The 26735-nt window shown below is 37.5% G+C and overlaps 1 protein-coding gene across 1 annotated transcript in view; it reads right to left on the reverse strand.

Moving 5' to 3' along the window:
* Window positions 1-11907: 11907 nt before the first annotated feature.
* Window positions 11908-26735, reverse strand: part of ASB4 (ankyrin repeat and SOCS box containing 4) — a 75276-nt gene continuing 60448 nt past the window's right edge. The window contains exons 4-5 of the mRNA XM_004602198.2: window positions 15076-15189; window positions 11908-14053 (exon numbers count right to left, since the gene is read on the reverse strand). Of these exons, the coding sequence (XP_004602255.1) occupies window positions 13865-14053; window positions 15076-15189 (303 nt within the window). The 3' untranslated portion in view covers window positions 11908-13864. The remainder of the gene's footprint in view (window positions 14054-15075; window positions 15190-26735) is intronic.

Below are 26735 nucleotides of genomic sequence, written 5' to 3' on the forward strand. Positions count from 1 at the left end.
TACAGCCAACTTGAAGGGACTGACTCACCCCCGTTCCTCACACTCCCTTTTCAGGAGAGTGAATCTGAGCTGAAGGAAGGATTAGTCAACTTGGTCTGCAGAGCCCAAGGAAGGGTTGCTAGGGTTTCCAGTAAACAGAAAGTGGGTTATCAGAATACCTATGATCTCTTATGCCTGGTGACCAGGAAATGCAGGTTCTCTTGTCACGTCCTCTAAAGCAAAATCCAGCCAAAATATTGTGGAGGGAGCAGAGAAATAGTGTAGTGGTTGATTCCCTATGCCATGAATGGTCCCCCAAGTATTGCCAGGAGTATTCGCTAAGAGTAGATCCAGGAGTAAATGCAACAGCTCTGACTCAAAACAGATAAAATATTGTGGAGTTTTTTAGAGCTGATTATGAATATCATAAGATTTTTGTCATTATGAACCTGCCCTTGTAGCTAGGACAGGTACACCTAAAAATTAGGTTACACTATAGAATTTGAAAAATCCAAGTTAGGGGTGGAGAGATTGTGTCAAAGGTAAAATACTTGCCTTGATCATGGCAGATCAGATTCATCCTTGGCACTACATATGGTCCTGCAAGCACTGCCAGGAGTGTTTCTTAAGAACAGAGCCCAGTGTAAGCCCTTGCACTGCCAAATATAGTCCAAAAAAAAAAAACGAAACAAAATGAACGCAAAGAAAACAAAACAGAATCAATGGGATTGCTCAAACTTTAAAGATTTCCAATATTTTCTCTACTACTAACACTCCTTTTTCAAGCAATGTCTTGCTTGTAGTTCACTACATACATTGTCTTACTATATTCCCTTGGCCTCCAAAAGCTCTTTCATTTTTTTATTTTTTAATTTAAAAAAAAAGAATTTATTAGTGAATCACCGTGAGGTACAGTTACAAACTTATGAACTTTTGTGTTTGCATTTCAGTAATACAGTGATAGTTTCTCTCTCTCCAACAGTGCCTGTTCTCCTCCACCAATGTTCCCAGTATCTCTTCCACCACCCCCACACTATCCCCCACCACTACATCCTGCCTCTGCAGCAGGGCATTCCCTTTTGTTCTCTCTCCTTTTGGGTGTTGTAGTTTGCAATAGTAGAATTGAGTGGCTTTTACGTTCGGTCTATGGTCCTCTTTCGGCACGCGTCTTTCAACCTGAATGGGTCCTTCCAACATCCTCTATTTGGTGTTCCCCTCTCTACCTCAGCTGCCTTTTACCCCAGCATGTAAGGCCAGTTTCCACGCTGTGGAGAGACCTCCTGGTCCTTATCTCTATTACTCTTTGGTGTTAATCTCCCACTCTGTTACTTTATATTCCACAGATGAGTACGATCTTTCTATGTCTGTCTCTCTTTCTGACTCATTTCACTTAACATAATACTTTTCATGTTGACCCATTTATATGCAAATTTTATGACTTCATCTTTTCTAACAGCTGCATAGTATTCCATTGTGTAGATGTACCAAAGTTTCTTTAACCAGTTATCTTTTTTTGGGCACTTCGGTTTTTCCAGATTTTGGCTATTGTAAACAGTGCTGCAATGAACATACAGTGCAGATATATATTCCCAGGAAGTGGTATTTTTGCCTCTCCGGGATATACTCCCAGGAGTGGTATTGCTGGGTCAAATAGGAGCTCAATTTCTAAATTTTAGAGAATCGTCCATATTGTTTTCCAAAAGGGCTGAACCAGTCGGCATTCACCCAAGCAGTGAAGGAGAGTCCCTTTCTTCCCACATCCAAGCCAACACTAGTTGCTTTTGTTCTTTTGGATGTGGGCCAGTCTCTGTGGTGTGAGATGATATCTCATTGTTGTTTTAATCTGCATCTCCCTGATGATTAGTGATATAGAGCATTTTCTCATGTGTCTTTTAGCCATTCTTCTTCAAGAAAATTTCTGTTCATTTCCACCCCCCATTTTCTGATAGGGTTGGATGTTTTCTTCTTGTAGAGTTTAACCAGTGCCTTGTATATCCTTGATATCAACCCCTTATTAGATGGGTAGTGGTTGAATATCCTTTCCCATTCTGTAGACTGTCTTTGTATTTTGATCACTGTTTCTTTTGAGGTGCAGAAGCTTCTTAGTTTAAGGTAGTCCCATTTGTTTTTCTCTGTTTTCACTTGCTTGGCCAGTGGCGTGTCATCTTTGAAAATACCTTTAGCATCAATGTCCTGGAGGGTTTTGCCAATATTGTCTTCCATGTACCTTATGGATTCTGGTTTGATGTTGAAATCTTTAATCCACTTTGACCTGATTTTTGCACATAGTGTTAGGCAGAAGTCTGATCACCTTGGGATGATCTTGGTCAAGTCACATAACTTTTCTGATGGTCTTTTCCTCACATATAAATGGTATTTATAGTGACCAATTTTTGAGTGTTCACTGCATGTCAGGTACTATGCTGAATATTTTGTAAGCAGTATAGGTAATGATACAAAAAATTAGTAATAGTATCAGAAAATCACTGAATATAACATAAGGTTGTTTAGTTATGCCAAATATTAGGACTCAAGATTTCAAAGGGAACAGACTAAAAAATATTTGAATAGGGAGTTTACTAGAGAAGATATGCAAATTACCAATAATAACATGAAAAAAATGTTTACTATTATTTACCCTCAAAGAAATGTAATTAAAACTTTAAAGGGATATCACTGAACACTCATGGAAATGTCTAAGAATAAAAAAGATCAATACCACCAAATGTTGACAAGTGTGCAGCAACCAAAACTCATCTTGCACAGCACTATAGCACTGTCGTCCCATCATTCATAGATTTGCTTGAGCGGGCACCAATAACTTCTCCATTTTGAGATTTGTTATTGTTTTTGGCATATCAAATACACCATGGATAGCTAGCCAGGCTCTGCTGTGCAGGCAGGATACCCTGCCGGTAGCTTGTCAGGCTCTCTGAGAGGGGCCAAGGAATCAAACCCGGATTGGCTGCATGCAAGGTCAACACCCTACATGCTATCGCTCCAGCCCAAAACTCATATTACTAATAGAAATTTTTTAAATACTGCCTTAAAAATGAATATTTTATTATTAAGTTAGGTATATATCATTGGCTGACCTACGGAACTCTTTGATATTTATCTAAGGGGGATGTAAATATGTTCACAAATAGAATTGAGCAAGAAAATTTATAGCAAGTTGCATGTCCTTTGTACTATGTATGATTTCTCCAGAATCATTGCAAAGATAAATTCTGTGTGTGTATGTGTAAGTGTCTGTGTGTGTGTGTGTGTGTGTGTGTGAAGAGGGGGGAGCAGTGAGAGAGACAGAGACTTTTGTCTTTTATGTGATTTTAGGGCTAACTCATCTAAAATCTGCAGGACAAGTCAGTGCCAGCAAATTGGAGACCAGAAAACAGTGGATGTTTTGCTGTTTTGGGGCCATATCCAACATTGCCCATGGCTCATTCTTGGCTCTGAGTTCAGATATCACTCCTGGCAACTCTCTGAATATGTGGTGCCCAGGATCGATCCCAATCAACCATATGAAAGTCAGGTGCCCTACCTGTTATCCGATGGCATTTCTTTAAGTGCCTCGATTGTCTGGATGTCTAGTCCTGGATAAGAACCATTGCCTCAGCAGTGCCCCCCAGGGCCTTTGACTTTTTCCTCCTTTGAATTTCAACCACTGGGTAGTGCTTAGCTCAGTAAATACTTGAATAACTGTCAAAATCTATGCTGCTTCCTACACACACAAAATAAATTTGTACCATCTTTTAATCTTCCAATTTTTATTTACATAATCCCTGCCAATGGACTGTGAGAACTTTGAGTGTGGAATCCAAGGATAACAAGTAGATTTCATCATGCCTATCAACTTTGAACACTTGGCAGTGACAGTTTAGATGAGTGTTTTTCAACAAGAGGCCATATGGCCCCATGGGGTCCTCAGGATGTCCTAAGGGGGGAAAGGGTGAAAATCATGTAAATAGAGGGCGTGTCATGAGACATGTGGGCCAGCCTGTAGAACAGGGTAGTCACAGAAAATAAACAAGGCTGAAACAGTTGAGATACACTGGTTTAAACTATGTAGAAGAGAATCCTGAAACTGAGTGTGAGTTCAGTAGGAGAAATTTATCTTGATTCGCTGTCAAAGGTGTGAAAGTGACATGCCACATTTGCCATTCCAGAACTTAAGCTCCATGTAAAATAAATTTTTGAAAGTTAGCCATCACATAGAGCAGTAATTTTTTATTTTTATTTATTTTATTTTTTTTATTATATTGAATCACCTTGAGAAAAAAAATACAAAGCTTTCAGGTTTAAATCTCAGTCATACAATGATTGAACCCTCATTTAAACTCTTCACCAGTGCACATGTTCCACCTCCAAGAACCCCAATATACCCCCTCCCACCCAGCCCCCATCTAAGTAGCTAATGATCTTCATTTTATTCTCTATATTTTGAATACATTCAATATTTTAATAGAGAACTCACTATTATTGTTTGGAATTTTCCCCCAACAGTAGGCCTCAAAAGGCATCATTTAATAATTTCTTTTCATTGCTGAGAATGAAGATTCTATGAGGTTTTGGATTTCTGATATTTTAGTTCAGTTCACAGTCTAGATGCATGTCTGTAAGAAGCCACTCTGGTTGCCAAAATGGGTTAGAAGACCTCTTGGATCATAGTCTTTACCAGCAGAGGGTCTGTTTCGGGAGCAGCAGCTCCAGATCTTATCTGGACTGAGGGCGTGCCTGTACTGCCCCCATCCCATGATCACTTATGAGCCACAGCATTGCAAAGTTCATACCTCTGGGTGGAAGTCTTAGGGGGTGGCTCTCGCCACGTGGATGATGCCGCTGCCACCATTTTCCAAGCAGAAAAACAGGGTGGAAAGGAAAAATCCCTCCCCGGGCGGCACATAGTCGTAGTACAGCTCACAGTCTACATACATGTCTGTAAGAAGCCACTCTGGGTGCCAAAATGGGTTAGAAGACCTCTTGGATCATAGTTTTTACTAGCAGAGGGTCTGTTTCCTGAGTAGCAGCTCCTGATCTTATCTGGGCCGAGCGAGCAGTAATTTTTTAAAATTTAATTTTTATTTTTATATAATTGTTCACAATAATTGATTACATTCAATATTCCAACACCATAGCACCTTCCCACCACTGTATTTCAAATCATTTAACCCTGCTCCCCAACATCTCCCCCCAAAGCAGGACCTAAATAATTTATTTTGTATTGCTTGTTATGAATAATCAGCTAAAGATGATCCATAAAGATTCCTTAGAGGAAAGTGTGTGAAGATTTTTATATCACACTATAGACATTAAGCCTTTCTATTCAGTATGAGATGTCAGGAATTCTTAGATTTTAAATAGAGTGAGAATAAAATTTTTAACTGGTTGGTGACCTTAAGGTCTGGAGGAATCTCTGTGATGTGTTCCTTTCTTCTCCCTCCAACATTCATTTGTGAGTCTCTGGGTCATGGCTCTTAATAAATTTAAATGGCACCAGAGGCAGTTTATAGACTGCCAGGCTACCTGAAGCACAGGAAGATGTGGGAAAGTTGCTCATTCCTGACTCCAATTGAGCTTGGAGATTTCGGGAACACCCCTGGGTTGTTCAGCAGATTCACTTATGGATGAGACTTGCCTGAGCCTGTGGAGATCGGCTGGGAGCATGGCAGTGCTTGAGTTATGGAGGTTTTCAGCTGCTGGGGCTCTTTGGGGGAGGGTGGTAAGACTCACCCACCCGCCTCCAGGTTGCCCTAGATGAGACAGCCTGGTGCAGGGTCCAGTGACATCTCTGCAGCGTGTTGTAGAGCAATGATTTTTAAGTGAGACAATCAATCCTGTCTCATGGTTGGGAAAATTGGAAATAATGGTGGTGGGGAGGTGCAATGGTGGTGGAATTGCTGTTGTAAATGCAATAAATCATAAACAACTTTTATAAATTAATTAATTAAAAAATCAATCCTGTCCCAGTCAGAAAATCTAATGGCTTTTGGAAACTGACTCAAATATAAAGTCACTTTGACTTTTCTTGATTTATTCAGATGTACATACTTTCTCCAAATGAAATGATGTCCTGTGAACTATTATTCCTACTGGTAGCATGTTCTTAAGTAGATATATGCATATATTCTTTTCACATAATAGTTAGATGTGTGTGAGCAAAACTTTTCTTCCATGAATCAGATATACAAGTCACCAATGAAATTTAGAACTCTGCTGGGAAAATGTAGCAATTATTAATCCTAGTCAGTAAAAGGGCAACAGTCTCTTAGGGAGTAAACAGCAGTGGGGAATTCTAACATCACTAGGTCTAATTCCCATTTCTCAGTCTATGTGGCCATGTCTTCTGCTAGATCATCTAGGAAGCAAGTCTTCAGGACCACCTCTGTGAATTTATTGAACTCAGAACACTCTTTAGGACACAGGAATTCACATCGGTGACACCCCTTCTCAAATCACTGGGAAGGCCAAATGCATTTCTGAGATTATTTTGCAGACTTTTTTCCTTGTTGCTTCTTTTTATTTCTGGCTTGAGCCTGATCTTTCATTTACCTACCATTGCTAGAAAGAAAACAAGCTCTTCCCATAATTACAACATTTAGACTGGAAACAAAGAATCAAATAATTATATTATGAAAAAAAAGGAGAGGCACAAGATTTCCAAATTCCTGGATGGTTTTAGTATTACTTTATCCAAGTGTATCCAAGGCAAAATTTTCCAGCATATATTGGTTCACAGGCTATCTTAGCCTTAGCATTGTTCACACTGAAATCGTGATAAAGCAGAAGCAAAACATCTTAGAAAGATGATAGAGTACAGAAAGGATGGAACAGGAGAGAGGAAAGGGGAGCAAAATAAGAAATAAGGGAAATTGAAGGGATAGAATTAACAGTAAATTATCTAGCTGAGTTAATACAAAAAAGAAGCAATGTGCAATTTTTATTTGTACCAGATTATAAAATCACTAAAATTAACTCTGTTTCTACAATCTCTTCTACCAATCTTTTTAAAGGTGAAGAACTTAGCAGATTTGTTAGAAATTGTACATAGAACTTTTATAACATGGTTAAAATATTGGTTTGTCTTCCCTGAACTTTCTCCTTTAATTCTAAATTCCGGGTTCAATTTAGAATTGAAAGGTGCCAGCTTTGAATCCTGAAAAGGAGAAAGTGTTCCTACACCGCCTCCTTCAGGCTTAACTGCCAAGGACCAGTAACAAAGTCTGAACAGTTTGCCTAAGAATTTAAAACAAAGGGAAGTTTTTGTAGTGAAAAAGCAAAAGTCACTTCTCTGGCCTGTGTATCTGACTATCTCCAAAAAGTCTTATGTATCCCAGCCTATTCTGTATACTCAAAACCAATACTACCCACACAGCAGCAGCAACAGGCATGATCTGAACATTTATTCTGTTTGGCTACATACAAGTCATTTTTTCAGATGCTTTATATAGAGAATTTTATTTAGTGCCCCAAAAGCCCTGAAAATCAGGTAGGAGTATATTTAAACAAAATGATATCTGAATTAGACAACTGGCATTAAATTCTTGGTTAAATTAACATAGATATTAATATAAAAGAAATTGAAGGTTAAATGTAATCAGGATTAAAACTGAACCTATTGTATTCCAAAATGCACTTTCCCTACTGCCAGTCTCTATTGTTAATACATGGAAGCAAACACTTTACAGGTTTGGGGGGTATATGTATTTATGGTAGAACTAAGCAAAGGTTACTTAGAAACAATTTGCTGCTGCTTAAGCTTTCCCTGATGGATTATCCTAAGAAGATGACTTTAGCAGGTTTGGGAGCTCTAGAGCCCCTGAAGACTGTAACTGTGTCAGTGCTTCTGTAAACAATTTATCACTTGAACACTGCTGTGGCAAGAATTATAAGCAGTCCTAGAACTCTAAATTTCCCTCTGCTTTTCATCTTCTTATATCCTTAAAGATAAATTTCCTCTTTTAACAAAGTCATTATCTTCCGCTATCCAAAAAAAAGGCAAGGTTATGTTTCCTTATGTATTTATTTAATTATTTATTTTTGCTTGAGTTCATCAGCCCATGTGATTAGAGTCTTTCATTCTAGATGAAAGGAGTTAGTTAATAATTAATGTTATGTTTAGGATTTTTTCAGATCCATATCCTAACAATTGTATTTGTTTTGACATAGAAGAAGAGTTGAGGGTGGTGCTAAAGGCAACTATCTGTATTCGGCATCATGCAGATGCTCTGAACATTACAGCCTACAAATACCACATGGTTGGATTATGTTATTGTTGCCACAAATTATAAGGTTGGAAAGAATAATTATAATGATGATAATATACCATTGGTTCCCTGGTTTCCCAAGGCACTTCCCCGTGATTCAAGACTTTTTATAATTTACTGTCACCCAGCCTTGCTGGCCTCACATTCTGCTCTTACCAACAAATATCCAGTCACTTACTTCCATCAAACTTGTTTAATTGGTAATAAGGAATCATCTTTGTGTATTCCAACTCTAACCTTTCACTGAGGTTGTACCAACAACATTAAACTCCATCCTTTCTACTACCCTACTCATTATTACCAAATCCTTGCCCACAGATCACACCTTCCATTTTCTAACCATTGGCCAACAACCATCATCTGGACCACCATGCCAACTCTTTCTTGGGTGAAACCTTTCACGGTTTTCTACAGTTGTGCATCTGTCAAGAAGTCAAGAGGAAATGAACACTGCACTCAATGGATGTGATTGCAGAGAAATGAGTCGAGGAATACTTAGGCAATACTTAGGTCAAGAAATGCTGAAGCCTCCAGAGGGGAAAAAGAAGTCAACAGGAGAAATCTTTGACTAGCCCTAGCACTGAAGATAAAGGTGGATTAATCAATTGCTAAACCATGGGGAAGGAATTCAGATGTTACCAAAAAGAGACCCAGCTGGAAACTATGAACTGGCCTTGTCTTCTCCAGTTTCTACTATCCTCCAGTCTCTCACTGACCTCCTTACTGATCGAACCCCACAGGAGTTCAGCTCATATAGACAGAAGTCATTCCGCCAGGGCCCAGCACTGGGAAAGGTTCTGTTTAAAAGGGCACATCAGTTTAGATGCCATACATCTTCTGTCAAATTGATTATACTTCCCATTGGTTCTCACTGTTTGTTAATCCATTACTGACTTTTGAGATCCATAAAATTGCATCTAAGTAAATGTTTTATCTGTTCTTTTGATTCTGGTATGTGCTTAGGTTGAGAAGGCCCCTAGTATCTTCTACTTCTCAAATTGTCTTAAATACCTTCTGATTATAGTTTTGTCAATTCTTCACTGCTTGATTATCCCTAATCCACCAGTGTCTTTCATTTAGAAAAAATATAAGGGACACTAATATTTTATTCCCTTGACTGGATCTGCACATATTTATAAAACTGTTATCCAGTACGATTTTCTGAGAAATCCAGTTTCTAAGGGATAAATATAAGCATATTCAATCCAGTGGAAGGAAGGGAGGAAGAAAGAAAGGAATGAAGGAAAGAAGGAAGGAAAGAAGGAAGGAAGGAAGGAAGGAAGGAAGGAAGGAAGGAAGGAAGGAAGGAAGGAAGGAAGGAAGGAAGGAAGGAAGGAAGGAAGGAAGGAAGGAAGGATAAGAGGGAGGGTATAAGGAAGGAAAAGAGAAAGGAAGGGAGGGAGGGAAAAAATAAAAGCGAGCATCTCCTTTATAGAGGGTGGTTTTACATATTACCTGCATCGCTTCTCATTGGTGACATGTACCAGCAATATAAGATAAAAGTCATTTCTCATTGAATATGTATGTTTGACAAGTGCTTCTAATCAATAATTATGATGGGATGACATAAATTCAACTCATTTACAAACTGAATTTATAAACTGATTTATAAACTAAGTTTTCCAATATTGACAATTTAAGATTAGAACCTAGGGTCTCACATATGCAAGGAAAGATTTCTATCACTGATACTTTTATAGCTCTCAAAAATTATCAATTTTTCATACCAAACTTTTCATACCAAAGAATACTTCTTTGTTTTAAAAAAATCAGGCTACTGAAACTGAATCTTGCAATGATTGTATCAACACTTTCTTCTCTATACTTTACGTGGAATGACATAAGTACAAATATTGAATAAACTAAAAAATAATTTAATAAATTATAGTGCTCCAGAATATTTTGGGGGGTGTACTACCCTCACTGTCGAGCTGCTATGTTTATCTCCTCTGACTCTTAGCCTCACTGAAGATGGAAACAGCTGATCCATTTTCTCTGTCCACATGAAATTTCAAGTGACTTCAAAGTCTTCATGAAATAGAAAGAAATATTTACATTCTTAGCAAACCCATTTAAAATGGACAAAAATCTTTTTAAAAAATAATCTATTTTTTGCTAACTCTCCTGCTTAAACTAATTTCACTTTATCCCACCACCTAAAAAAAAAAAAGGTCAAAGATCTGGTTCCTCTTTTCTTTCATTGATTCCAGTGGTCAGTAAAGTGACTGGCTCTGTAAATTATTTCCCAGTAAGAATCAACAATGATTAGAGCTTACTTGGAACATGTTGCTCCAATATGTGAAGACTGAAAGCACACCAAACAGTTTAAGCTGAATTTAACATGTCTTTCACCTGGGGGACAGGTAGGTTATTTTACCTTGCATGTGGCCAACCCAGGCTTGATCCCCAGCATCCCATATGGTTTCCCAACCACCATCAGGAGTAATTCCTGAGTGCAGAGTTAGGAATCCCCTGAGCATCATGAAGTGTGGCCCCCAGAAAGTTTTTTTTTAATGTTTTCCTACCCTACATCTCAAAGCAAGTACATATGATCCCTTACCTATCGGTTTTGAATTTAACAAATGTGAGACACAATACTTATTCAGTAGAAACCATGACAGGAAACTCTTGAGATGCTAAGGAGTGTTAATAAGCACAAATCTCAGGCATCTTTTTTAATTTCATGTTTTTAATTCCTGATGAGTATTTAAGCACCTAGCCCCATTGTACATAAAGGGACATATGAATATCTTCTAAGGTAGGTACTAAATTATTCCCATTTTACAAGTGAAGAAACTGAGGTAGCAAAGTAAAATTAGGAGTCAGAATATGAATCAACAGAAACAGACTACAGAGTGAAAATTCAACATAATCTATTTTTATAGAACTATAGAAATGATTATGTATCCCTTATGAAGACTAGTGTGTTTGTTTTTTAATAAAGACTAGTGAATACCTGTGTTCTTTTTTAAAGTTCTGAAAGTACATTAGTTTAAAACTTCATGAATTCTTCACAATGAGAAAGGTAGGAAATATCTAAGGCTCAGATTTTTCCCCAACATTGATAACCCACTGCAAATGGTTTGCTACTTTTTATCCCTACACTCAACTTTTGACTGCTGTTATTTTTATTAGAAACCACTGGGTTCAGAATAAAATAAAATGGAAATGCAAGACTAGGTGATTAAGAAATAGAACACACGTACATGATCCTAAAAAGGGGAGGAACTAGTAAGTTGATCTTTTCCATCATAGCCAAATTCCTTTCCCATAGAAGAGAGGAGGTGTTTTTAGACCATTACATATCTATTTATAAGAAACTAACAAAGGCACCATAAGGATTTAATTTCCTATGTTGCTACCACTCAGTGTTGTGTGAATGTGAGAATGAAATGAAAAACTCAGGTGACCAAGATGTGATGTAGGAAAGTATGAGTCATACAATTTTATTATTATTAAATATTCCTGTCTCTGTAATAATGGTCTGCATTTTATGCTTTTCTTTTATTTTCTCTTGAAAATTTCTTTTGTAAACTACATTTCCTCATTCTCTTTTTTCCCTTTTAAATGTTTACGAAATTAAAGAAAGATAAGAATTATTTTAGTTGTATTGTGGAAAGTCAGGAAGTCTTGTGAATAAATAAACAACTCATAAAGATGAATGGAAATCGGATCTTTATTTAAATTCTCTAAATGTAAGATTAAAGATGAGGCAACACATGCAATCCACAAATAAACAATTCACAAGTTGTCATGTATTAAACACTAGATTAGCGCAAAATTTTAAACACAAGCAAGCAGACTAATAAACTCTTTCCCCATGCAGGAACACCCTCTCCCTTTGTCTTCAGCATAAGTTTTACTTGCCCCAAGTCAATGCATCACAAATATTTCATGCTAGGGTAATCCTGAAGGTAGAAGCAGAATGCATCTCTACACAAAGACTCAAGAAAGCAATAAACTATTTTTTGAAGGATCATGTTGTAAGAATAGTTCACATAAAATCAGAATTTTACATCATAACATAGAACTTGTTTTGTAATTTATTTTTTTGTTCCAAGACATTTGAGTAAGTCTCACTTAAAGAAACACCACTTTAACTACATGACATGGGTAGTATTCAAATCCTAGTGGAAGTGATAGGCAAAGGATTAACTGACATCATCCCTACTAAAAACAAAATTCACGCTTACAACATTAATAGAGAGAAGAACCACACAAATAAAGGGGACCTGCTCACAAATTCTACAGAGATAATGAACTTCTCTAAATGAGCATAAACCAAAAGTGAGTTGGCCTCATAACCCCTAAGGCCAGCAGTTAATCATCTACATTTCTCTTTCCGCAAACCACTCACTAAAAAGTTTAATTCTTCTAAATTTCTCAAACATGTCATTCTATCTACTTATTTCTCAAGAAGTCTATTTGTTTTCTGTAGCTAACAAAACACTCCTTATCCACTAGCCAAAATGTCCTGGCATATCAATATGTTACATTAAATTAAAACACACACAATCAACTTAAATATTTTTCTTCGACACTTCTTTGCACACATTTCCCTAAACTTCTTTCTTACATCATGGGAGCCTATGATTGTACAATACTTTTTCCCATGGAGTCTAGTGATAAACTAAATAGGAAACTGCAGCAAAAATAAAACAATATCTAGGATTGAGAGACACTTAAAGTGAATACATTTACACTAAGAACAGGAAGTGATTGTTTTACTTTATACAGTTCCCCTCACTCTTTATCTTCATGCTTCAAAGAAAAATAACACTTCTAGTCACAAATACAACTTGGAAAGCATGCACTAAAAATGAGTCTACACCTGTACTCTTGCCCCTGTTATTTGACCAGCATTATTCTGCTAGAATATTGGGATCCTCTGCTACATGGTGAGATCCTGGAGGGCAGAAATTATATTGACTCAAGGTAGCATCTCCAGTCTCAGGCTCAATAAAAGGGTAAGGAAATGTTCGTTTGTGGGTTTTTTTTTGTCATTGTTTCTTAGTTTATTTGTTTATTTTTACTAGTAGTAGATTAGTCTCTGCTCTAATTTCCAGTTTGGGAAAAAAATTCTTGATTTGCCTATGCTCATGTGCCTTTCTTACAAAAAAATAAAATAAAGGCTAGGAAGGAATAAGATTTTGTCAAACTAACAACGCTCATTTCTGCTAAATGGTAATGGAGTGAAGACAAGATTAGGAAGTTACTCATGAAGTTCTCTACCTTGCCAACTAAAAGATAATGTAAACCTATTTCCAATAGGACAGAAAATGAGCTTGGTTGTAAGACAACCTAGGTCCCATTTTAAATGAAATCATAAATGGAAATTTTACCAAAAAAATCAGCACCTTGTAAGAGCACTATATGAATATTATAGTTATTGTATTATCAGTACCGTCTGGATCTATTTTTGCCTTTGAGAATTCCTTATCTTTGCTTTTTGTTTATTTCCCCTCACTATGATATACTAGAATTAATGACAGTGTTTGTAAAACGCTTTTGAAATCCCTAAAGTGTTATAATCAACCCAAGTATCATTTTATTTATGCAAACTGTGTCTACCAGACAGTCCATTTAAATATCTAGGACTAAGAACTTCTGTCTCATAAGGCTTAATAGATGATTCCCTCGGGCTCTAAGAGTAAGTACTTTTTCAATGACAATGGGAGGGAAAGCAAAGGAATTACTCTGTGACATCTGTTGTGCAATGCTCTTCGAATGGCGCATCTCGATAAATGCATAAGAGTCCTTGGAGTGTTGCAGCACACAGTGAAGAGAGAGTGGTAAAAATCCCAGTGTCTCTGAAAAAGGAGGCAAGTCATTACAGTTGATAAAATCCCACATTTTATATCAACAGAAATCAACAAACTACACCACTCCCAACCTTAGACATATAGATAACTTTTGAGGATCTCTGATAGTAAAGTGAAACTACATTAATTTAATGAAGTGAAAGAATATATCAGGACACAGGAAAAAGAAAGAGCTATAACATTCCATGCACAATTCAGAACTAGGGAAAGGAGATAAACTATACTTATGTGTGTTGCCTAGACCATTGTAAACCAAAGTAACAATCTTAAGTTAGCCTAAATGTTATTACACAGCTTTTATTTTGGTTGGTGAGATATACATTTGGATATTTAAAAGGTTAATAAATTTAAAGTGAGTTAAGTTCCTTCTAATAGTAATATAACTAATAATTAGTACAATAATATTGAACTGACAACTCCCAAATCCAGTGAGTTTTACATTCTATGTCTGAAACCTCTTCACGTATTGGAGACAGTATGTGACTACTGAAAACAAGAATATGAAGCATGGTGGGAAAGAACACTTTCAAAGGCACAAAGTTCAGAAATAGGCTGCTGGATTTTATCAATTTCATCTTTCTTTAAGACTCATCACAGAATTTTTATTACCTTTTTTTCTGGACTACTTATGATTTTAAAGTATAAAAGGGTAAATGAAATTATCTACATGAAATATTTAATGCCTCTCAGTAAAAATGTTAGATGGTAAAAGTAATAAAATATTATTTTTATTTAACTTATTTCAATTGATGGGAAGAGTGCAATTGCCACCTTTATACGCTCATTGGACTTGCTTCTAAATGAAGACATCTTAAACAGTGGATACATACTTAGTGGACATATTTACTTTCATACAAGCAATTTGCATCCTTTTGTATCCTCATATTTGAGTGGGTAAAAAAAAGTTTCAAAATCAATTTTTTAAACTTGAATTTTCTGCTTTAGAAAATTTCATTCTAGTCTGGAAGTAGTACTATAGTGAAATCATAGTAGGTGAACTGATTCCTTACCTCCAAGTCATCATCAGGAATAGCTGCACGCCACTTTATGTTCCATCTGATGTGTTCGTAGGCATTGACCACAACTTCGATTGCTTTGGGACAAGAATGGCAAGCCTCTATCACCTGTAGAGGAAGCATAGAGTTTCATTCATTTGCTGCAAATAAATGATCCATTCTTCCCACTTGGAATCATTTGGCACATTGGAGCCCTGACCGGCTTTCAAGAAGAGAAATATCAAACCTTTAAGTTTAAGTTTTCAAAAATATTGTCAATACCCCTGGAGGATGGAATAATTAATACAACCAGACTAATGTTCTTCAATATCCAGGAACATGTTTTAAAAATGATTAAGTTTTTTTAAAAAAAACTTAAAAAATGGTAGGCACTAGCATTCTTTGGCCATAACAAAAGCAATTTTGAAAGCATAAATTTTCATTTGCCTGGAAAACTCTTCCAACCTTACAGAAAAAAATTTGTTTGCTTTCTTTTGGGGTCAAACCTGGAAGTTCTCCTGGGGAAATAGTTGGCTTAGTGTTGAGGGTAGCTCTGGGAACTGCTTGGAGATCAAAACAATGCTGTGGATTGATACTGATCCTCCTGCACACAAAGCAAGATGCTCAATATATTGAGCCATCTCTCAGACCTGCAGAAAATTTTATTATCAAAAAGCCAAATGCTAATAATCTAAGACTGAAGTCAATAGAAGACCATGGATTTAAGATTGATAGATAAAATAAAAGTTGATCAAAAATGTCTTCTCGGTAAAACTGAAGAGAATGTATGTCATTCCAAGTCAATATTTTAACTTTCATTGACAAATAAAACATGACAATTTACTTATTTAATTAGCAAACAATGTTTCACTGATCACCCAAAAAATAAATAAATAAAAACCTGAAAAGTCAGTGGCGGCAAAAGCTAACTTGTTACATTCTTTTGACTTTCGGACCTGAATTCCTGGAGTAATAATAAGAACTCCAGAGTCCTAGATCCCTATCGAAGAGCCCGGAAAGCTGCCAAGAGGAGAGTATCTCGCCCCCACATGGCAGAGCCTGGCAAGCTACCCATGGTGTATTCGATATGCCAAAAACAGTAACAGGTTTCACAATGGAGATGTTACTGGTGCCTGCTCTAGCAAATCGATGAACAATGGGATGACAGTGATACAATGATACAGAGTCCTGGATGCATAATACTGGTTAGGGGAAACTGCAATAAAGCAATACTGAACCTGCAGTCAGGATCATGCAAAAATCACATTCCTGATTGGGTTATTTCTTCTCCATTTTCTGTACATCTTATGATGCATGATCAATTGTATACTCCTTAGCAGTGCATTCCCACGTTCCTCCTCATAAATATACATGAGTTTTTAAAATACTAAATGTGTATAGTCAGTTTATTACCCTAACTCTATCATGCTTAAAACCTGAGCCCCACTTCTTTTCTTTATTACTGACTCAATAACCTGAATTGTTTTCTTACCAATAAAACCCTTTTCTATTTAATTATTCCTGAGATTTTTAAATGACACCATAAACCAGTGAGTGCTAGTAAGTAAAGTGCTTTTCTGAGCTCTGTGAGACATTTAGTAAATTATCAAACTTAAGAAAGGTGTTATGAGAATATTCAATATTGTGGTCAACCAGGCTCCGGTACATGATTTGTAACTGACATCTGAAAGGGTGCTTAATCCGTGTCTAATAGTAACTCTAGGAAATTAACAGAATTGAATTGATAAACACTCAGTAGGTGTCAGAGAACTGGAACATTTGTTGATGTAAGGAAAAAGTATCAATGAGCTTCTTTACTTTCCCATCATATCCTTATGACCTTCCATTCCCCACCTGCTCCTGGAGATTGCATTTGTATAAGTGAGGGGAGAAAAAGGGGAAAACAAGGTCTTTATTGAATGGTATTAATATGACCATGTAAGTTTTTTTTACAAAGCTTTCAGGTGTAAGTCTCAGTCATACAATGATTGAACCACCATCCCTTCACCAGTGCACATGTTCCACCACCAAGAACCCCAATATTCCCCCCTCCCACCCAGCCCCCACCTAAGTAGTTAATGATCTTCATTTTATTTTCTCTATACTTTGAATACATTCAATATTTCAATAGAGAATTCACTATTATTGTTTGGAATTTTCCCCCAACAATCAGGCCTGATGAAAATGCATCATTTAATAATTTCTTTTCATTGCTGAGAATGAAGACTCTATGTTGCGGCCTCGCAGTTTTGGATTTCTGATATTTTAGTTCAGTTCACAGTCCAGATGCATTTCTGTAAGAAGCCGCTCTGGGTGCCAAAATGGGTTAGAAGACCTCTTGGATCATAGTCTTTAGGAGCAGAGGGTCTGTTTAACTGCAGCGGCATCATCCACGTGGCGAGAGCCACCCCCTAAGACTTCCACCCAGAGGTAGGAACTTTGCAATATTGTGGCTCATAGGCGATCATGGGACGGGGGCGTTACTGGCACGCCCTTGGCCCAGATAAGATCCAGAGCTGCTGATCGCGAAACAGACCCTCTGCTCGTAAAGACTATGATCCAAGAGGTCTTCTAACCCATTTTGGCACCCAGAGTGGCTTCTTACAGAAATGCATCTAGACTGTGAGCTGTACTACGACTATGTGCCGCCCAGGGAGGGATTTTCCCTCTCCACCCTGTTTTTCTGCGTGGAAAATGGCAGCAGTGGCATCATCTATGTGGTGAGAGCCACCCCCTAAGACTTCCACCCAGAGGTAGGAACTTTGCAATGCTGTGGCTCATAGGTGATCATGGGAAGGGGGCTTTACCGGCACGCCCTCGGCCCAGATATGATCATGTAAGTTTTTTAACTATTTATTTCATTGGGAGATTTAGTAGGTAACACTTCCTGCTATGCCCTCCAGCTTGGAATACTCAACACTAAAACGAGCTTTCCCACTTTTTTAAAATAATTCCTTCGTAGTGCCTCTTTAAGTGGTGTGCGTGTGTGTGTGTGTGTGTGTGTGTGTGTGTGTGTGTGTAAGAGAGAGAGAGAGAAAAGGAAAGAGAGAGAGATGAGAGAGATATTCATCTGAATGGAGAGCTACTCTCATTGAAAAAGCAAAAGTTAAGAATAGGTAAATTTGAGTCAGCTGACGGGACACCTGAAACACTAGTATGAAGAGTATGCGATTGACTAATAGGCAATAGATGTGTATTCTGTGTTTTTAACAAGAAATGGTTGTCCTTTTCTGATGAAGAAAGACTAGTTTTTATTGAAACTTATTTAGAAAGATATGAGGGAAGGAAAGGGGAGAACCATATGGGCCAAGAGATAACAAAGGCTTCTCCAGAGTGGAAATAGAAAGCAAAAACACATAGAGACAAGCAAGCAAGATATGTGTTCAAGGGAAAGCATGGGCTTGAAGGGAAAGCCAAGAAGATTTTATTTATTCCACTCCATTAGGAATATTTTATTATTAAACCCATTTTTTAGTGCTATGACTATATTCCTGGGACTTTTATGACCTGGTTTTGTTGTTTTATCTTCAAGGACTTTATAACAGAATTGAAGAGAAAAGACATAGGTATTTCAAAGCTAGTTTGAGAGCAATATAAGCCAGTAAATAATGGGTGACTAACCTAAAGATCACTGCAAGTCCCTTAAGCACCATGAGGAAAAGCACTAAGAGAAAACAAGGATATTACAAGGGCATCAAACATTGCCATGTGGTGGCTGAAAGGGCATGTACCAGTCTCTCAGTTATTTTCCCTGTTAGTCATGACAATGAAGGGTTATTGGAGCTGGGAGAAAGAAGTAGCAGGACTTCATGACTAATGAGGTATAATAAATAAAGAATTCAACTTTATGAAGCTTAGATTCAAGGAGAAAGAGGGTCCTCTTTGACATAAATTAAGATGCTAAGGACATACTAATGGAGATGGTCAAATAAAGAAGGGTATGTAGTATGCAATGTTCTAATGTCAGTCCAAAATGTGCATGATTGTTATTTCAGTAAGAAGCCAAGACACAGGGGCTGGAATGATAGCACAGTGGGTAGGGCATTTGCCTTGCATGCGGCCGACCCGGGTTCGATTTCCAGCATCCCATATGGTCCCCCGAGCACAGTTAGGAGTGCTTCCTGAGTGCAAAGCCAGGAGTAACCCCTGAGCATCGCCGGGTGTGACGCAAAAAGGAAAAAAAAAGCCAAGACACAGTGATGATTTGTGCACCATCAAAAGCCATGCTAATTAAATCTCTAAGATACAATAATATTTGAAAGAATGCTGATTGGAAAGGGTAGAGGACCATAGTTTGAAACTTGAAGAATTTTTTAAAATAGGAGAAAAGAAGGGAAAAACATACATGTGTCATTTTGAGAATTTATTTTGTGCTATGCATTATATCAAATCTTTGCATATTTCTTTAGTATTTTTTAAATTTCTACCTATGAGGGGCCGGAGTGACAGTACAGTGGGTAGGGTGCTTGCTTTGCATGAAGCCATTCCTCGTTCTATCCCTGATCCCCATATGGTATACTATGCCAGGAGTGATCCCTGAGAGCAGAGCAAGGAGAAAGCCTTGAACACTGACATGTGTAGCATAAACCCCTCTCCCCAAAAATCCCTACCTATGAGTATCCCCATGTTATAGATTTTTAAATCAATAGCTAAGAAAATGTAAATTCAGATTTAGTCTGTAATTGAAGAAGTTAGGATTCTATGTGATTTCAAACTCTCTGGAAACAAGATCTATCTGTGTTATGCCAAAAACAAAGAGCACTCAATGCTGAATTATCAGAGAACCATGAAAGTGGGGGAATGAGGACAGAGCAAACACAACCACAATTGATTAGAAAGTTAAGCTACTGAGAGTTAGATTGACTGAAACAGTAAGGATCAGTTTGCATGAAATAAACAGAGATAAGAGTTTTAAGTATGGCTGGAACATCCTCATCTTTATGACTCTTAGTGTCATGACACAATTGGTTTCAGAGGGCCAATCAAGGGCTTTCATAAATTCAGAATGACTTAAAGAGAAAATGAACATGACAATCAGATATAAGAACATCTACTTAATAATAAGACTAATTTCATATAATATAGTTACTTGATACCACTTAGTGCTTCCTGATTTTGTACCCTCAGATGAAATTTACACCCCCAAACTGCTGGCAGACTGAGCTTGCATCCAAAAGCTTGCTACAGAGAACAAAAAAATTCAGTTATCTTCTAGCCAAGGTTAAGCAACTAATGTAGTTCTTCCTCCCATTTCATCAATTTAAGAGAATTAAGATAGAGTTAAAGATAGAGTTAATGGGACTTTGTATTAACAAAATTATTCTCACAAAGAAATGAGACCAAATCAATCATTGTTCTTCTGTAACACAGTGTATTAAAACTCACTTTCACTGTCCCAGACCACTGAGAATCAAGAACATCAAATAGAGTAGGATGAATCAAGTTCATCATAGGTTTTCAAGGGGGAAAACTATTTTAAGACTTTATTGGAGAACAGTATCTATCCAAGGCCTCATCGAAGGGCTATGTTGCTCCAGTAAGCAGACCAATCATAGGACTTCAGTTAGGAACTTGGAGGTGGGGCATTTCACTAAAGTAGGGGCTAGAGTCAATAGCGTGCTGGAACATATTTAACAGAACTCTCTGGGGGGATTTTAAAGCATATCCATACTTAGAAAAATTCAATTAATATGAAGAACTTATGGTCCACAATTAATGAATAATAAACATCCAACACTTTTTATTTCCCATTCTACATAACTCATTGGCTCTCACAGAATGTTTTTTATTTATATTAGTTTTGTTTGGATATTGTGTTGTACTCAATTCCAACCTTGGTCTGTAATTGAAAGTAATGTAGTTCCTATGTGCATGTTGATTTATATTTTCATTACACTAAAAAAGTGTTACACAAAAGTCAAATAATAAAATCATATATTATAAATTTGCTCATTAGTCAGTGACACCATGACTTCATGCTGGAACAATGGTTTTTAAATATTGGGAACACATGACCTTTTTTGCTTTTGTTTTTGGGGGGTCACACCTGGCGATGCACAGGGGTCACTTCTGGCTCTGCACTCAGGAATTACTCTTGGTGGTGCTCAGGGGACCATATGGGATGCTGGGAATTGAACCCAGGTCTACTGCGTGCAAGACAAACACCCTACCTGCTGTGCTATTGCTCCAGCCCCAACACATGACCTTTTAGAAGCTTCCAACATGCAGTCACTAAACATATGGTCAGGAAAAAATGTATAGTAACCTCATTACATGGTCTTTCTACCAAATTAATATCATAGGTGCAAATGAAAACATAAATAAGTAGAATAAAAATCATTATAAAGTATCATATTTAACTAAAATACAGAAACTCAAAACCATGAGGCCGTTAAGTGCGGTCACTCGACCTCATACCTCTTCATTCTCAGCAATGGAAAACAAATTATCAAATGCTTCCTTTTCAGCAGGTTCGACTTTAGGGGGGAGACTCTCCAAACAATAATAGTGAGTTTTGTTGAAATATTGAGTGCAATCAAAGTGAAAGTAAAGTGAAATTTATCAGTTACATGGGGGGGGTGGTCTAGGGGTGTGGGGGGATGGGGTGGAGCTATACTTTGATTTTTGGTGGTGGAATACGTGCCCTGGTGAAGGGATGGGTGTTCAAGCATTGTATAACTGAGACTTAAACCTGGAAACTTTGTAACTTTCCACATAATGACTTAATAAAAATACTTTAAAAAGAAAGAAAGTATTGTATTTAAATATTTACCTTGTTTTAGCATACCTTTTAATTCATTGTATGCATATGTGACTTACTTTCAATGATTGCATTGAACAGTCAGCTCACAAAATTTCTGATAATTTAATAAGACACTTGTAAGCCATTGCGAGCCATTGCAGCATACAATTTCTTTCAGCTGTCTCTTATGTAAGAAGCAGAGTTGTGACTCATTGCAGGTCATGTGTATATATTGAAGTTCTAAATCAGGAAGACATCACAATCATGATGCTCCATGGCTGGGTTCAGAGGAACATAGCATAAATATGTGCTTAAAGTTTGAATGAAATCACATGCACATTCTGAGCACAGTGCACAATATTGACCCATTGAGCATGCTTTTTCAGCCAGATCCAAACAAAGAGTAAACCATATCATCTTATGGAGGGCCTGGGAGGCTATAGCCAGAGTCTCAAGTGCTGTGGGACCTCTGAGAAGTTAGAATTTCTGTGTCTACTTAGTCTATAGGTAGAATTTCTGTCTGATCTTAGAGGAAACACTGTTAGATTCTCCCCATTGAGTATAATGTTTGCTGTGGGATTGTGGTAAATGGCTTTGACTAGTTGAAGATGAGTAAGTAGTTCTAGCCCCATGGTTTAGGCAAATTAAGGTGTTCTTTTGCTCTATAACTGTAATGAAGATGGAAGATCTGTAGCTCTATGCAAAAGAGAGAGCCTAAGGCTAGCCAATTGATTTAACAGCTATAAACTGCTACCATAGTAACATAGAAGGTTAGAATTGCAAGTAATCCTAGAGATTATTTCTTCTTCCTCATTTGTAGATGAGAAAATTGAAACCCAAAGAGCCAGAATGTAAAAGGAAACATAAGGGCATAATATCAGTTCTTTATAATTTGAAATTAGTGCTTTTTCAAAAATGCTCTCATGATCTTTTTTATGTTTCATTTTTTAACTTTGTAAAGCTACAATCTGTAAAAATATTATTTCCCAGAAAAATACCAATAAGTCACCACATTAATCTGTCACAAATACACACACTTATATGCAATTTAATGGGATTCAAAGAATTCATGCACCTATTCCTAGCAGCTCCACAGAGCTCAAAACACATATGCACGTGCACACACACACACACACACACACACACACACACACACACGCGCGCGCGCGCGCGCGCACACACTTTGCCTGCCTTGCACAGTTGATGACTATGGAGGGAAACATAACAAAGTTGTGTCTGAAGTAGTCCAACTCCAGAGAGAGGTAGCATGAAGGATAACTAGTGATGATAAGAGAGGGAATATGGTCAGATGGGAGACCAAAGTGACAGAGAGATGGTCCTCCACTTTGTATTAGGCAACTCTATATTCCTGTCCCTATAAAGCATAGTGTCTTTCTCAGAGTAGCTTACATTTTTAGAAATATGTAAGAGAATAGTCTATCTATCTATCTAACTCCAGCTTTCATTCTATTGGTAGTGCAAAGATTGAATCTAGTGCCACATACATATGAGGCCAATTGATTTAACTAGTTAGATGTTCACTGAGCTAGATTTCTTGTCCTTATACTTTCACAGAGAGGGTAAGAGCCCTCCCCGCTTCAAGGGACCCAGCACTGGCAGCCAATCTCCACTACCCAACCGCCGCCACACTCCAGGCCACTTTCCACATGCTCAGGCCGAGCTTCAGGCATGAGTGAATGTATTCCTGGACCATGTGGCTGTGATGAATCATCATAGAGGGAAATAAATATATATGTCTCTCAGAGGGCCCAGCAAGCTACCAAGAGTATCCCACCTGCACGGCAGAGCCTAGCAAGCTCCCTGTAATGTATTCGATATGCCCAAAACAGTAACAATTACAGATTTCATTCCGCTGACCCTAAAAGAGCTTTCAATCATTGGAAAAGACGAGTAAGGAGAGGCTGCTAAAATCTCAAAGCTGGGACGAATGGAGATGTTACTAGCGCCCACTTGAATAAATCCATCAACAACAAGATGACAGTGATACAGTGATGCTTTCACAGCCCCTCTTCAGACAGATTCATTACAAAAAGTACTTGTTATTTATCTAAAATTTATATCTAACTTAAATCTTACTATTTTATTCAACAACCCCTTTTCAATTCCTATTCAGAAATAGTTCAAACTAAGTTATGAATGCAAGAATTATCATTCATAATTTCAAAGTCTAACTTCATACATTTGGTGATTCAATATGCATGAAGAATACTCCTATCATAGAGAGATATCTTTTTACATTTTATTAGGGCTGTTAAAAAGTTCAATTTGTAGTTCTTAACTTTTGATCTTTAGATGCACACTGTCCAATGCTACTATTGCTCTCATTAGGTTTTGCTGGCCCTCCTTACAAATTTGTCTGCTAAGAGAAGATGGGCCTCATAGCATGAAAGGCTCATTTGAGCCAGAGAGCTTCCCAACTCTCTCCACTGGCATGTTGGGTTTTTTTTAGAAATAAGACAGCAAGAATAATCGTCTTCAGATCACGCTAAGTATTTCACCAGCAGCAACAACTACAACACAAACTCTTAAGAAATAATTCTGGGTCCGGAGAGATAGCATGGCAGGTAGGATGTTTGCCTTGCACACAGCTGACCGGGGTTCCATGCACGGCATTCCATATAATCCCCTGAACACCACCAGGAGTAATTCCTGAGTGTGGAGCCAGGAGTAAACGCTGAGCACTGCCTGGTGGTGTGACCCAAAAAGCTAAAGAAAAAAAAATTCAGCTCTATATGCAAACTACCAGGATCTTTGACTAACAAATGAGAATAGACTGGTAAGGACCAGAAAACCCTTCTTCCTCTTCTCTGGCTTGTGAAAAAAAAAAAAGATGTCCCCAAATCTTCACCCCTGAGAGCCTCTTACTGCAGGTGGGATGTATATTCTCCTTTCATAAAAGAACAATTGGCCCCCCAATAGTTCATGTTAGGGTGGTGACAACTGAAGAGACCATTAAGCACACCCCCTTCCAATGAATCCCCCAAATCACACACAGGTTTTTAAAAAGATAGATCTCCTGGCACCCTTTCGGTTTAAATACCATCTATACATTCCTTCAAGAGAAAAATTTAAAAGCTTCTGCCTAATTTATTAATATATTTGTGTGCAGAAAGGTTTATAATGATCGAGTAACCTATATTGTAACGAAGAGACAGCATTGTTCAAAGGTAAAAATCATCCTTACCTCCCAAAATCCTCACCGTCTGTTCCCTCCCCTAGAAAAATGTCTTTCTTGCCCTACAGGAAAACCCAATCTTGACTCCCTGGGGTGTCACTTCCTTCTGAATTATGCCAAGAAAAAAAATTAAATGTCCTTTTGTACCCTGAAAAGCAATTGTAAACCCTGTAATTCTTCCTCACCCCGACCCCCATGTAATTTATACATTGGCTTTCAGTGAAACATACCCTGTACGAATTTGCTTTGTATTGGAAAGACAGCATTTTCAGCTCTGACCTTGTTCCTTGTAAATAAGGAAACTGAATTCCCCATCCACAAAAGAACAAATCACTTTATCTTCTGGATAAATGAGTCCACTCATTTACTTGTTGTAAAGATGACTTTCTCTTTGGAAATTTGAACTGTGGAGTAGTTGTTGTAAATCACTTTGAAGCATCTGCATAGTAAATTGTATGGGTTGTCTTCATTTTGTTCTTTGGAAGAAAACCAGTTCTCTCTTACATCATCTGTTATATAGCAACAAAATTGTTAGTAATATTGGCCATCTCTATCCTAAATCTTTTTAGCATATAGCCAAAGCAGAGAACTCAGAAAAGCAACTGAATGGAAATAGGAACTGAAAAGGGAAATGGTAACTGTGAAATGTTCTTTGTAACATGTTGTCTGTCTCTTTTATAAGCAAGTGGGAACACCAAAGTAGGGCTGGAGGGGATGTCCCTATAAAAGCAAAAGACAATTTGGGGAGAGGAGAGAATAGAAACCATTTGCTGGGTGCCACTCTTGGGTTCAGTTAGTCTCTTACTTTTCAGACAATCCTGAAAAGTTAATATTTTTCTCTTTAATTTTCAGAGGAGAAAATTAGCTTTGAAAAATAATTGATAGACTTTAAAACCATACAAGTAAATAGCTAATTCACATGCTTGTAGTTACTAAACTGTTACCGTTACTGACTATTCTGTATAAAACTTGACTGGTTAGTAAGTATCTCCCTTGACTGGTTAGTAAGTATCTCAACCAATGCAGAATTTCTGATCTTACCCTTTATAGCAGCTACTCCTGCATTATACCTGTTTCAGAACTGGACTTTTGTTCGCTCTCTTCTTGAACTAAAATTCTTGAAGTTATCTTAACTACTCCCTGTTCTTAGAGTCCACAAATAGAGCAATCAGTAAAACCCTTTGATTTCTTTTTCATAATTTACACCAAACCCGACCACATTTTACCTTCAATTCCACTGGGAGTGCCCAACAATTATTCTCCAAAGGGTGATCAAAGAATAACTTTCAAATATAAATCAGACATCTTTTTCAATTTAACAACCTTTCCAGGGGCTGGAGTGATAGCACACAGGGTAAGGTGTGGCCGACCTGGGTTTGATTCCCAACATCCGGTATGATCCCCTGAGCACCACCAGGAGTAATTCCTGAAGGCAGAGCTGGGAGTAACCCCAGTGTATTGCTGGGTGTGACCCAAAAAATGAAAGAGAGAAAGAAAGAAAGAAAGAAAGAAAGAAAGAAAGAAAGAAAGAAAGAAAGAAAGAAAGAAAGAAAGAAAGAAAGAAAGAAAGAAAGAAAGAAAGAAAGAAAGAAAGAAAGAAAGGAAAAATGAAGGAAAGAAAGAAAGAAAGGAAGGAAAGGAAGGAAAAATGAAGGAAAGAAAGGAAGGAAAGGAAGAAAGAAAGAAAGAAAGAAAGAAAGAAAGAAAGAAAGAAAGAAAGAAAGAAAGAAAGAAAGA

The sequence above is a fragment of the Sorex araneus genome, chromosome 1, assembly GCF_027595985.1.
Source record: "Sorex araneus isolate mSorAra2 chromosome 1, mSorAra2.pri, whole genome shotgun sequence".
Taxonomy (NCBI): domain Eukaryota; kingdom Metazoa; phylum Chordata; class Mammalia; order Eulipotyphla; family Soricidae; genus Sorex; species Sorex araneus.